At 33.8% G+C, this 14,732-nt stretch overlaps 2 protein-coding genes across 5 annotated transcripts; both read right to left on the reverse strand.

The window, feature by feature from the left end:
- Window positions 1-1,046: 1,046 nt before the first annotated feature.
- Window positions 1,047-3,772, reverse strand: LOC119683122 (putative uncharacterized protein DDB_G0277255). The gene is made up of 3 exons (XM_038096733.1): window positions 3,304-3,772; window positions 2,556-3,233; window positions 1,047-2,497 (listed from the first exon to the last, which is right to left on the reverse strand). Exons 1-3 carry the CDS (start codon window positions 3,461-3,463, stop codon window positions 1,869-1,871), a joined length of 1,467 nt encoding a protein of 488 aa, XP_037952661.1. The 5' UTR covers window positions 3,464-3,772; the 3' UTR covers window positions 1,047-1,868.
- A 1,885-nt stretch (window positions 3,773-5,657) lies between these two features.
- LOC119679322 (flocculation protein FLO11-like) lies at window positions 5,658-14,019 on the reverse strand. 4 transcript variants are annotated; one of them, XM_038091603.1, is made up of 9 exons: window positions 13,762-14,019; window positions 12,299-12,394; window positions 12,115-12,228; window positions 11,731-12,052; window positions 9,181-11,663; window positions 6,594-8,916; window positions 6,498-6,533; window positions 5,878-6,414; window positions 5,658-5,816 (listed from the first exon to the last, which is right to left on the reverse strand). In XM_038091603.1, exons 1-9 carry the CDS (start codon window positions 13,996-13,998, stop codon window positions 5,725-5,727), a joined length of 6,240 nt encoding a protein of 2,079 aa, XP_037947531.1. In that variant the 5' UTR covers window positions 13,999-14,019; the 3' UTR covers window positions 5,658-5,724. The 4 variants fall into 4 exon arrangements, with proteins under 4 accessions (XP_037947531.1, XP_037947532.1, XP_037947530.1 ...); XM_038091604.1 differs by having other exon boundaries at window positions 6,594-9,180; window positions 9,460-11,663; window positions 13,762-14,018; XM_038091602.1 differs by having other exon boundaries at window positions 6,594-11,663; window positions 13,762-14,018.
- Window positions 14,020-14,732: the final 713 nt, after the last annotated feature.

Genomic DNA, 14,732 nt, shown 5'->3' on the forward strand with positions numbered 1-14,732 from the left:
ATTCGTCTTGTAATCCTTTCATGTTATCTGTTTTCAGGTCCCGGCGGGTTACAACAACAACAACAACAACCAAATTAATTAATATAATTTTATTAATTTTAAAGTAAATTTTGATTTGGTTCATTATGGTTATTTTTAGAAAATATGTCTTAAGCGCAATTAAATTTGTTGGAGTATTTTATTAAGTTGATCCATTATCTGATTATTAACTTTTGTTTATCTAGTAATTTTAAAAATTAATTTGTCTATTGCTGCTACAGTTTAACGTGTGAAACCTGATTTACTTTGCAAACTATCGTTCAGCTACATTCTACGTAATGTAAAAAAATCTGAGATTAAACATTTAGCATTTATATATCCTATATTTATAGATAAATGTTAATTGTCCACGACATTTTTTTAACATTTTTACTTTTTGTAAAATGTGGTTTTTTAAATCGAAAATCACAGACTATTGATTTTTTTTATTATGTTAAATCTTATATAATTCCATAACTTTCCCGAGAAAAATAGTTATATATTTGCGAATATAAATATATAATTTGAAAAGTGTAGTTCAAATAATTACAGTACAAAAAAATCAAACATTTTTTAGTTTCGTTTCTTATACAATATTATTTAATATAATTATGTAAGATTACAAGTAGTACAATTATTATTTTAAAATTATATATAATTAGTTTCTGAAATAGTACAATGTACACAAATACTTTTTTGTTTATTATTTTTTTAAAATATATACTTTTTTAACATATAAATTATTACTTTTTATTCAAAAAATTATGTAATAAACAATAATTTGTTATATATTTTCTTTTTAAATTAGTTGCCAATATTTAAACATTTGCTGACTAGAGTTAGTTTTACTTGCCAAGATATATCAAGAAATAGTACATATGTATATGTAAAATTTCATACTGAGTCATATTACATATATACATCTAACAAAACTTATTTATTTCTTTTAATTTTCCCTTTTATATTGAAAAACAAAAAGAACACTACATTATTATTTTGACAAAATTGTTAAATTTAAATTAGGTGGGACTTTAAAAATTAAACGTCTTTTTCTTTGTATCAAACCTTAAATATACAAACATAAAATCTATATAAAATTGTTTAAAAAAAAAACTTAAAATAAATACACAATAAAGAACAAATAGTTATAACATTTTACCATTATCTTAGAATGTGGAATGAAGACCTGTTAAGAAATCGTACTCAATTAAATTTAAGAACCTAACGCCTATTAAAAGAACCTTATTACTATAATTTAAATCATATAGCACGTAAAAGTAACAAGCTTCGAATTTACATACATTATGCACTTATAGACATGTGTGGCACGTACTTTATGTCGCACTATAACTAATCGCACTAATGCGTAAATATTTATAAGGTATAACAAAAATAGAACTAATTTCGGATCTATCAGTTTCAATACTCTTCATACGCAGTTGTACAAAAAAATTATTTGCTCTTGATTTTTTAATTGTTTTCAAGCTTGTTAATTAATTTTATTTCATTTTCAATTAGATCCGGAAGAATCTGTGTGGTAAGTTGTATTAGGTTAGTTCAAAAACTCAAAGACTACTAATATCAACTGATAAATACACCGATAGATATGCAAACACACTGAGGAGATATGTTTAGATCAATTCATACGACTAGGCAAATTGATTTAAAGAACTATTAAATAATCATTTTGAGAAACTGAAAATACCCTTTAACCAAAACATTGTGTGAAAAGTATAAATATAATTTTCACTCATGAATATGTGCCTGGATCTGTGACGACCACAATTTCGATCTTATTTGTGTAATATCTAACGTGCAAATAAGAAGCCTGCTATACAGTATTCTATAATTTAGTCGTCAAAAAATAATATCTCCAATATGCGCCTTTGTACTGTTTTACGTCGCTCTTTAGACATTTTTAATAATTCTGTAGTGACTAATTCACCAAGTAGGTGTTCAGAGCAGCGTTGTTGGTGACTTTGAGGTGCCGAAAATTTATTAAAACTTTGTTGTGAAGATTGTGTTTGCTGTTGGTGTGGAAGTTGTTGGTAAAGCTGAAATAAAAAGTCAGCATTTGAGGGAAACATTCCTTGTTGATTATTGTTGTTATTGTTGGAGCGTGTCATGGATGCAGCATTTGAGGTAGATGGTGCTGTGTTAAAATGATTAGAGTCTTGATGATTATTAAGAATAGTTTGCGGAGGTATAAGATTTGTGCTATTGTCATCAGAGTCGTCATCTGAATCATCAACAAAATGAGAATTGGCAGCATTAGTTGTTGAATTATTGTTACTGTTATTATTTGTATGGGACATATTGGCAGTTTGTGAACTAATTTGCACGCGAGGTTTCTTCATATTGAAATTGCTGCCGGTTGAGGAATCAAGGTCGTCATTGTTGGTATCATTATATCCATGTGAGGGTATTTGGTTAGACGATGAATGCGCAGCGACTTGCTGTGGCGTTGATGTAGAATGTCCTTTAAATAAAATAGATAAATTGAATTTCATATTTATGAAATATTGAATATTATTTACCTTGTCCAGCAAGTGTGCCATTAAGACTACTTGACAATGGAGAGGATAGTGGAGATTTCATCGATGATGATGATGACGGTATCCCAGCACCAACAGCACCGTTTGTAGTGTTATTGCCTACACCTAAATTACCAACGGTATTATCACGGTAATGTTCATGATAATTTTGGGATGAGTCGGCCATTGCTGCAGCCACTGCTGCGGCTTGGTGATGCATTTGCGATTGTGAGATTTGTTGTAGTTGTTGTGAAGCCACAGCGGCCGCAAAATCACGAAAGACCTGATCAGCTTCTATTTTTACTTGACCATTGGCATTTTCTATTGCAGAAGCAGCAGCAGCTGCTGAACTTAATGCATTCATTGGATGCTGATCCTGTTGCTGATGATAATGATGTTGCACGACTCCTGTGTTGCCAAAATGACTCATATTTTTATTAGAACCATTTGACTTTGAGTCCATATTGTATTCACTATAGTTGGAACTATTTGCTGAGTGTGGTGATGTTAAAAAACTAGGCACATTGCGATACGATTTACGAGGTTGTATATGTTGATCGAGAAATTTCATTTTTTCTAAATAAGGGCGTGAAAGATGTTCATAAACAGGTGGGTCTCCTTGTTTGCGCTGTGATACATAACGTTCCCGTAAATATTTCCAACGTTTCTTACATGTTTCCACTATTATGTGTAAAAGATATAAATAATTTATAATATTTTATTTTATAAGTTTAACAAATTAAATATTTACCATCTGTGCGCAGTTTCATAGCGATTATTTGCCAGGCTTCATCCTTTGTTTCATATTTGCCTGCACCACCACCTCCGCTCCCTCCATTCAAATAATATTTTTGCCGATTAAAAATTACACCATGAAGGGCTACTTCATCAATAAGCTGTTCGTCCATCATTGTGATGTTTAGAATTATTTACAAACTAACTGAATTTAGTATATATAATAAAATATTTGAACACTTTAGATTCAATTAATGTCTGCTCTTAAAGTTAATTATCTCTTAATTAATTTAATTAAAGCTGCACGCCGCAGTTCGGAGAGCAGAGCTCTGTGAGTTAATTCCAGGACTTTTTATATTATATTCTACACTTTTTTAATATTAAGATATAATTTTTGATTTCAAACAACTATTATACATAGAACTTTTAGCGAAATATATTTAAATTATTAGAATAAATTGGTCTTAATTTAACAAATCCAACAACAATCAGTGTTTGACATTCGCGTGACGTTTCTGCCAACAGAGAGCGACAATAATACAGGGTTGTTTTTAGTATTTAGTTTCGCAGTATTTTTAGACTCCGTAATAAGGCAGAACATTTACAAATCTGTTCATAGTTCTTATTGAAAAGAAAGAATTTTTTTTAAGTTAAAACATAAATTTTCTCGCTTTTGTCTATTGTTTTTCTTGGACAAAAACGTGTAACATATGAAATCATGAAAAGTATAAAAAAATTAGTTGGTTATATGCTCTTACAGCTTATTAGCAGTAGTATATGCACGTCGGCTTTGCGTTGCCGACAGCCAGATGTACCTGCTTTAATTTTCTCAATGTATATGGAATCCCTATGCTACGTTGGAATTTTGGTGTTAGAAGTAGTAGATTATTTTTAATATTACTAAAAGTAGAATAATTCTTTTTTGATGCAATAAATTTGCTAACACGATATGAAGTACTCAAATTCATTAAGATTTATGAGAGTACGGTATGTTACGACCAAACATCATGATGTTTGAGAAATATAAAATAAGAGGTATAATTTTTTAAAAATTCATCGTAATTTTTTTCAAAGTTGCAAACTAAAAACAATAGAGAAATGATGGAATTGCTTAAATTGCTTGAAATTGTTGCACGAATAAACAATGAACTATAACTCAATATACAATGCATATTGTTGGGTACACAATATTGTGCCTATTATTATACAAAAATGCTTATTTTAAAGGCACTGAGTGCGATATTTGGCCTGTCGTATGTAACTTCTGTTCAAATGATTATTTTTGTTTTTTAAATACAAAAACAAAGACAGTTTCCTCTACACTGCATTATCGTTCAAAATGGCTAATTTGTGTGCGCACGTTCATTTGAATTTGGTGCTCTCCGTTCCAGACATTTCGTTTTTATCCGCTTAATCGAATAATGGAATAAGTTCGGTTTTATATCCGAATATCCGAATAATATGAACAGCACTAATATGAACAAACAACTAACTGAAACAAGAAATATTATGTTAATCCAGCTTATCTGGTCGATATATTCAAAAAAGCCTTAAAACGATTGTATGCTATAGACAATATTGCAATAATTCAGCACTTTTAAAACAAAGTCTTAAAGCTGATAGTTAATGATTAATATTACATTAGAACTTGTGACCTACATATATTACGATCTACACATCAAATCGTTACGAATTTAGCAAAAGAGTTTCCCAAAAACATAAACAATAACAATAGGAAAATGTTCAACGGCGGTGGTTCGAACTATACTAGACCTTATGGAAAATTAGAAACGACACCTGTTTATATATTCTATGTATTTATCCAAATAAAATCTCTTGTTCGTATGTACTTTGTTGTCTTACAGTGATTGTAATTACAAAAACGAGTCTGATTATTTCAAGAATTGTAAATTAAAAAAGAACTTATTTCTATTGAAGATGCTTTAAATTAAATTTAAACAAATATGAAGATGGTACAAAATCTTTTCAGATTATGGATGATTTCATAATATTTGCTAGGCGCTGTGATGAAGAAGAAACTGTACTTCTACCTTTCTACCTTTAAATTGGTTGTTCAGGTCTGACGTACGGTCGGTGTCATAACGGTGGTGTTGATTATAGATCAGTATTTGTGTTTAAGCTGGCTTTGGTGCAGGACGCTGCCACTCGAACCTATCTTAAACAACTTTAGCCCATTTTTTATCTTTGCGTAGCTTCAGTTATTAGACGTGATAATTTTCTTTTTGGAGTGTAAACTACATACATAAATTTTAGCTTTTTTTTAGTAAAAAATACATCTTTGTTATTAATTTTGTTTTTTTTTTTATTTTTTTTTTAAGTATTTTCGTGACAATTTTTGTGTATATTTTTAATTTGGAAACTATAAACAAACTATTTACAAAAAATTTGGCAATATTAAACAAATTTTTCAATTTATTTAATTGATAGTTGAAAAACTCATCGTATTGCTTGGGTCACCCGGTCGCCAAAATGCTTCAAAGACTTTGTCTGATTGGGTGTTTGTGCAATCTGAAAATAATAAATTGATTTAAAATATGTTATAGCTTCGGATAATTATTATTTTACTCACTGTTGGATAAACTGCAGTCAATTAGTTTAATATTAAAGTTTTTGTTATGACATTCTATTATTAATAGAGGAAGATTACTGCTACTATCGTTTTGTTCTGAAATATTATTTGAATTAAATATAATCACTGGTTTTTCTGTCCCTGTATGTGTTGTTTGTGTAGCTTGTGTTTCAGTTGTAGTAGGTTTGGCATTTGGCATTTCTGTAGTAATTGTGGGTGTTACTGTTGTGTTCAGTGTTGAGACGCTGCTCTTAACGGTGGTAGGAGTGTTGATCATGGTATTATCTTCACCTAACACAATTTCTTGATCAAGTATGCCTACTTCATCTTCCTCTGGCTGTAGTGTGACAGATGAGGTGGGGTCGTTTCTAATAGAGTTTGTACTACGAGATTCTCGTATTACTTCAACTCCTGAAACAGTCGTAGAGGACTGCAAATGTTCAATTTTTGTTGATTCTGATGGTGAAGTGTGTGTATCAATTGTTATTGGTGTAGGAGTAGTGACATTGTCTTGTTGAGGAGTTGTGTTTTGTGTTGCTGTTGCAAAAATAATTGTTTTGAAGTATTCAAATATATGTGAATATGTAGAGTACAAAGTTAAAACATTTCATTTCACTTACCTGTAATCATCACTTCCGATGCGGATTCTGGGACAACTATTTCATAAAAAATATTAAATTAGTGTATTGATAACTTTAAGTGTCGATTAAACTTACCTTTAAAGGATCTTTCAGAAGAAGGAGTTATAGTCATTAAGGAAGTAGTAGTTTTAGTTGACACCTGCGCGGCATCTGTAGTACTAACAGAGATAGCTGAAGTAGTTGCAGCTACTGATTGTGGTGTGGGCGTAACCACAGACAACCTTTCCACACTTGGTTGCGGTCGTCGTGTTGTTGGTGATGTACCAGAAACGCCTCCTTCGGTAGTTGCGGATGAAGTGCCTGGGCTACTGCTAGAAGATGTGTTTGGTGGTATGGTGGTTGTAATAGTTGGTTTAGATGTTGTTAAAGAATTTTGTTTAGAGCCTTCACTAGTCGTTGCTACAGCTGGTGTTGAAGGATTTTTAGTATTACTGGCACTAGATGAAGAAGATGAAGTAGTGGAGGTTTCTGATTGTGGTGCAGATGAAACCATAGACAACCGTTCTATATTTGGCTGTGGTTGTGGTGTTGTTGATGATACACTAGAAACGCTTTCTGGGGTAGTTGCGGATGTAGTGCTTGGGTTATTGCTAGATGGTGCATTTGGTGGTATGGTGGTTGTAATAGTTGCTTCAGATGTTGTTAAAGAATTTTGTTTAGAACCTGCACTAGAAGTTGTTACACCTGGTGTTGAAGGATTTTCAGCATTACTGGCACTAGATGAAGAAGATGCAGTAGTGAAGGTTTCTGATTGTGATGCAGGTGTAACCACAGACAACTGTTCTACACTTGGCTGTGGTTGTGGTGCTGTTGACGATGTACTAGAAACGCTTCCATGGGTAGTTGCGGATGTAGTGCCTGGATTACTGCTAGATGGTGCATTTGGTGGTATGGTGGTTGTAATAGTTGGTTTAGATGTTGATAAAGAACTTTGTTTAGAGTCTGCACTAGTAGTTGCTACAGCTGGTGTTGAAGGATTTTTAGTATTACTGGCACTAGATGAAGAAGATGAAGCAGTGGAGGTTTCTGATTGTGGTGCAGGTGTAACCACAGACAACCGTTCTACATTTGGTTGTGGTTGTGATGATGAAACGCTTCCATGGGTAGTTGCGGATGTAGTGCCTGGGTTACTGCTAGATGGTGCATTTGGTAGTATGGTGGTTGTAATAGTTGGTTTAGATGTTGTTAAAGAACTTTGTTTAGAGCCTTCACTAGTCGTTGCTACAGCTGGTGTTGAAGGATTTTTAGTATTACTGGCACTAGATGAAGAAGATGAAACAGTGGAGGTTTCTGATTGTGGTGCAGGTGTAACCACAGACAACCGTTCTACACTTGGCTGTGGTTGTGGTGCTGTTGATGATGTACTAGAAACGCTTCTATGGGTAGTTGCGGATGTAGTGCCTGGATTACTGCTAGATGGTGCATTTGATGGTATGGTGGTTGTAATAGTTGGTTTAGATGTTGATAAAGAACTTTGTTTAGAGTCTGCACTAGTAGTTGCTACAGCTGGTGTTGAGGGATTTTTAGTATTACTGGCACTAGATGAAGAAGATGAAGCAGTGGAGGTTTCTGATTGTGGTACAGGTGTAACCACAGACAACCGTTCTACACTTGGTTGTGGTTGTGATGATGAAACGCTTCCATGGGTAGTTGCGGATGTAGTGCCTGGGTTACTGCTAGATGGTGCATTTGGTAGTATGGTGGTTGTAATAGTTGGTTTAGATGTTGTTAAAGAACTTTGTTTAGAGCCTTCACTAGTCGTTGCTACAGCTGGTGTTGAAGGATTTTTAGTATTACTGGCACTAGATGAAGAAGATGAAACAGTGGAGGTTTCTGATTGTGGTGCAGGTGTAACCACAGACAACCGTTCTACACTTGGCTGTGGTTGTGGTGCTGTTGATGATGTACTAGAAACGCTTCTATGGGTAGTTGCGGATGTAGTGCCTGGATTACTGCTAGATGGTGCATTTGATGGTATGGTGGTTGTAATAGTTGGTTTAGATGTTGATAAAGAACTTTGTTTAGAGTCTGCACTAGTAGTTGCTACAGCTGGTGTTGAGGGATTTTTAGTATTACTGGCACTAGATGAAGAAGATGAAGCAGTGGAGGTTTCTGATTGTGGTACAGGTGTAACCACAGACAACCGTTCTACACTTGGTTGTGGTTGTGATGATGAAACGCTTCCATGGGTAGTTGCGGATGTAGTGCCTGGGTTACTGCTAGATGGTGTATTTGGTGGTATGGTGGTTGTAATAGTTGGTTTAGATGTTGTTAAAGAACTTTGTTTAGAGCCTTCACTAGTCGTTGCTACAGCTGGTGTTGAGGGATTTTTAGTATTACTGGCACTAGATGAAGAAGATGAAGTAGTGGAGGTTTCTGATTGTGGTGCAGGTGTAACCACAGACAACCGTTCTACACTTGGTTGTGGTTGTGATGATGAAACGCTTCCATGGGTAGTTGCGGATGTAGTGCCTGGGTTACTGCTAGATGGTGCATTTGGTAGTATGGTGGTTGTAATAGTTGGTTTAGATGTTGTTAAAGAACTTTGTTTAGAGCCTTCACTAGTCGTTGCTACAGCTGGTGTTGAGGGATTTTTAGTATTACTGGCACTAGATGAAGAAGATGAAGCAGTGGAGGTTTCTGATTGTGGTACAGGTGTAACCACAGACAACCGTTCTACACTTGGCTGTGGTTGTGGTGCTGTTGATGATGTACTAGAAACGCTTCTATGGGTAGTTGCGGATGTAGTGCTTGGATTACTGCTAGATGGTGCATTTGATGGTATGGTGGTTGTAATAGTTGGTTTAGATGTTGATAAAGAACTTTGTTTAGAGCCTTCACTAGTCGTTGCTACAGCTGGTGTTGAAGGATTTTTAGCATTACTGGTACTAGATGAAGAAGATGAAGTAGTGGAGGCTTCTGATTGTGGTGCAGGTGTAACCACAGACAACCGTTCTACACTTGGTTGTGGTTGTGATGATGAAACGCTTCCATGGGTAGTTGCGGATGTAGTGCCTGGGTTACTGCTAGATGGTGTATTTGGTAGTATGGTGGTTGTAATAGTTGGTTTAGATGTTGTTAAAGAACTTTGTTTAGAGTCTGCACTAGTAGTTGTTACAGCTGGTGTTGAAGGATTTTTAGTATTACTGGCACTAGATGAAGAAGATGAAGTAGTGGAGATTTCTGATTGTGGTGCAGATGTAACCACAGACAACCGTTCTGCACTTGGCTGTAGCTGTGATGTTGTTGATGGTGTACCAGAAACGCTTCCTTCGGTAGTTGCGGATGGAGTGCTTGGGTTACTGTTGGGTGATGCGTTTGGTGCTATGGTGGTTTTAATACTTGCATCAGATATTGGTGAAGAACTTTGTTTAGAGCCTGCACTAGTAGTTGTTGTAGCTGGTCTTGCAGTTGGTATAACTGATATTGAAGAATTTTCGATACTACCGGAAGTAAATGAAGTGGTGGGAGTTTCTGATTGCGGTGCAGAGGTACCCGCAGTCAAACGTTGAATTACCTTTTGTGGTAATGCAGATGAATCGCTTTCTGTCGTGCTGGATGATGCGGGTGGTGCAATTGTAGTTTTAATAGTTGCTTCAAAATTTAGTAAAGGAAGCTGCGTGGTACCGGTGCTAGTAACTGTATCAGTTGCGTTTGGTACTGTAGTGGGTTTAGAAGTCGTTTTAGATTCTGTTGCTGAGTTTTGGGTGGACTCGGTATGGAGACTTTTGGCAGCTGCTGTTGAAGGATTTTCAGTATTGCCGGAGGTAGATGAAGGAGTTGAAGATTCGGGTTCTGGTGCAGGGGTACCTGCAGTTAAACGTTTAATTACGTCTTGTGGTAATGGAGCTAAAAGGTCTTCTGTCGTGCTGGATGGTGTGCTTGGTGTTGTGGTGGGTTTAGCAGTCGTCTCAGAATTAGAAATTGTAGAAGATGTCAGTTGTGGAGCAGAATCTAATGCAGACAAACTTTGAATGCTTGGTTGGGGTGGTGATAATGGCGGTGATAAACTAGTAATGTTGCCTACAGTTGTTTTTGATGAAGAGCTTTCAGTAGTGCTGTGTTGTTTATTTGGAATTGTGGTGGCTTTAGTACTCGATTCAGAGGAGACGCTGGACGTGGTTACATCAGACGGTGTTCGTCTTGTTGAAGTTAGAGATGCAGATGTTGCTATATCAACTTCTTCAGATTTTATACCCATTTCAGTATCATCTATGGGTGATGTGTCCATTGATGCACTTGCTGGTGTTGCTGTTGTTGCTAGTGTTGCTGGTGTTGTTGGTTTGTCTGTTCCTTTTACATTTTTATTTGAATTATTTGTTGTTGTTATTCTTTCACTTTCTGTAGTGCTGGGTGGTTTATTTGAAATTGTGGTGAGTTTAGTACTCGATTCAGAGGAGATATTGGACGAGGTTACATCAGACGGTGTTCGTCTTGTTGAAGTCAGAGATGCAGGTGTTGCTATATTAATTTCTTCAGGTTTTATACCCATTTCAGTATCATCTATGGGTGATGTGTCCATTGATGCACTTGCTGGTGTTGCTGTTGTTGCTAGTGTTGCTGGTGTTGTTGGTTTGTCTGTTGCTTTTACATTTTTATTTGTTTTACTCGTTGTTGTTGTTCTTTCACTTGATGTACCAGTGGTAGTTGCTTCTTCGACGTCTTCACTTAAAATATTCGGTTTATTCGTTGTTGTTATTCTTTCACTTGATGTACCAGTGGTAGTTGCTTCTTCGTCGTCTTCACTTAAAGCACTCGGTTTATCCGTTGTTGTTATTCTTTCACTTGATGTACCAGTGGTAGTTGCTTCTTCGTCGTCTTCACTTAAATTATTCGGTTTATTCGTTGTTGTTATTCTTTCACTTGATGTACCAGTGGTAGTTGCTTTTTCGTCGTCTTCACTTAAAGCACTCGGTTTATCCGTTGTTGTCATATTTTCACTTGGTTTAGCAGTAGTCAATTCTTCTATACTGGCTTTACTTAAAATGCTTGGGCTGTTCGCCGTTTTTGTGGTTTCACTTGGCTTAATAGTTGTTGCAGTTGATTCAGTTTGTGCTTTATTTACAAACATTGCTTCTTTCCCTGCTGGTTTTTCTGTGCTTGTCCTAGGTAAGTTATATGGTTTCTCTTTTTCATTAGAATTGTCTAAAATTAACACCAAATTATATTTAAAGAATTTTTGTAAATTAAATATATTTTTAAGAATTATTACCGCAAGGATTAGAATTTTCAATTGGATATTCACTATCTTCCGTAGAATCGTCTGAATAACTTGGTGGATATTGTGAATAAAATGACGGTTCATGTTTTGGATAATTTTCGATGGGTGTCTGAGTTTTATGTACACATTTTTTTCTACTATTGGAGAAGACCATACCATGTGGGCAGGAATATACACGCGCTGTTAAATCATAACTACATCTGTAATATATTGATTTATCTGTGGTAATAGGGAAACGACCTTCTGTAACGCAATTTGGTTTATAGTGTTGCATTGGATGATTACCACAATGACCAGTCGAGTTATTAAAAACCTGGGCGTAAAATTTAATTAACATAGGGATGAAAAAACTCTATTGTAAATTTTAGAACTTACCTCCATACCATTACATTTGCCAAATATAACACAGTAGTCTGTACAAACGAAGTAATAATGATGGCGGTTAGGATGATATTGAGTACCACGATAATTACCTGGACAACGTTTATTCTAGAAAAAAGCATTTTATTTACATTAATATGATATTTTTGTATTACAAATGCATTGTCTTTCGACTTACATAGTCAACTAAAAGTGGTATTCCTCCGCCAGGAAATGTTGTCACAACACCACGCCTACTATCGTAAATTGTACCAGGCGGTGAGAATAACGTGGGCTAAAAAGATATATATGGTATAGAGATATATAAAGATAATAAAATAATTTTATTTTAAAACTGAGAGTAATCTTTTTTTCTATCAGAATGTTTATATATAAACATAAACTAAAACACACATTATTATAAAATATAATTGTAATATTTATAATATAATATAATAATGTAAAATATTGTATTAATTTTATATTAAATAAAAAATTATATATTACTTATATAATTGTATAAAGTAATTATATAGTATAAATACGTTACACGTATTCAACGTAATACACATATACTACATACTTTATACAACATTATGTTATTAAAAAAATGGACTTAAATTAGTATGTAGTGTTTTAGATAACTCACATATAAGTTCTTGTATTTTTACATGTGTTATAATATATATGGAATGAAAATGGAAAGATACAATGGTTTAAGATACAATCTGAAGAAGTTGACTTTGATATCATAGTTTAGATAGATATTAGGATTGTGATAGTAGTACATTAACTACTAAAACCATATACCACATTATGTCATTGGAAAAAAGATCTTCAATTAGTATGTAGTTTGTCAGATAACCCATATAAGTTCTTCTATTTGTGTATGCATTATTATATGTATATTGAAATTTAAAGATACAATGGTTTGAGGTGCAAGTTGAGGAAACTAACTTTGATGTCATAGATATCAGTATTGTGATAGTAGTACATTGTCTGAATGCGAGACCACTGTCAAAATGATTCGGAGATAAATGGATGTCAATATCGACGGAAACACAATACATATGTAAAACATAACGCAATCATGTTTTTACGTGTAGTAAAATAAAATATATTTAAAAGTAGAAAAAAAAGATAATAATATTTATATACTCAGCATATTTTTTCAAATTTTTAAATTGAAAGAAAGAAATGAATACATATATAAAGCTTTCGTGTTGTATAGTTGAACTAATAAACTGGGCTTTATTGAAAGATGTTACTTATTAAGTTATGTGCAAAAGGCTGAGTTTAGTTGATAGGTATCAGATAGGTATTAAATAGCTATCGACATATGTTATTATAGACAGAACCAGCACTCATCCGTTACATAGAAGACTTAGACCCTACGAAATAGCTCACTTCTGATAGATATTAATTTATTGATTAGTTCGTATTGTGTAATTTTAATACTTGTTATTCTATTATTCTGTTATTTATTATAAAAAAGAAATTAGGTTTATATGTGAGACATAAATATTTGTCAACGTATTATTATATTATACTTCAATGTTATATATGATAATGATGATATGATAACACTTGAAAACTGTAAACAGAGCTTAAACTATTTCTATAAAATTTGTAAATTAATTTTATTTTGTTATATGTTTTTACCTGATAGGGTTCATATGGTATTGCTGGCCGATATTGTGGTCCATAATAACCAGTATGGTGTGATAAGGTATCTTGATAAGATGGTCCAGGATAAGATGGACCCGGATAAGACGGACCATGATAAGATGGACCAGGGTAATACATCGGTTGCGCTATATATCGGCTTACAGTGAGCCGTACTTTATTTAATGCGATAAATCCAATTAAAATTATTATCTTATTAAATATGTAATACATTTTGCTTTTGATTTTGTTTCTTTTCCACTATTTGAATATTAATTTCGTATATTAATTAATTTAATTCGTTACTCATTTAATATTTATTGGCACAGTAGCTTGAATTTTCAGTTTTCAAGGACACAGAGATATTTTCCTTGTTTGCTTATTATAAACTTTTTAATCCTTATACCGTATAAGGATAATTTATATTCACTTCACTTTTATGTTCGATAGGCAGGGTTGCTTTTTTTAAATTAAATTTAAGATGGCGACTTCCGTTAAATCCAAATATGCTTCCGAAGTTCACTTGCGGTTGTAACACTTCGAGTCGCCAGTTTCGATTGTCATATTTCCGCTTAATACCGTGAGCTTTTAATAGTTTTTTGTTGTTGTCGATACTCTGCCAAAAACAAGAGCAGCTACTCACCTACTTGCATAATAAAACAGCGGATGCTTCACTTTATCACCTATAAAAAAATTGTGAGCAGCAATTAAAATAAAAACTATTTTCTCACATATAAATGCATTACTACATAACAATTAATAAAAATAATAAAATACAAAAAATATAGTAAAGAAGAGAATACCAAATGGTGAAAGAACGCCGAAACACGAATTTAGCAAAAAATATTTCGCGATAAGCGTGTCTTCAGAACATTCGAAGTCAAGTTCATGATTCAAGCGTTGCTTACAAAATTGCTCTACTCTTTCTTCCGGAACTGCATCGTTTACACTGCTGCGTACATGTTTTT

Source organism: Teleopsis dalmanni, chromosome 2 (genome assembly GCF_002237135.1).
Source record: "Teleopsis dalmanni isolate 2A chromosome 2, ASM223713v2, whole genome shotgun sequence".
NCBI lineage: Eukaryota > Metazoa > Arthropoda > Insecta > Diptera > Diopsidae > Teleopsis > Teleopsis dalmanni.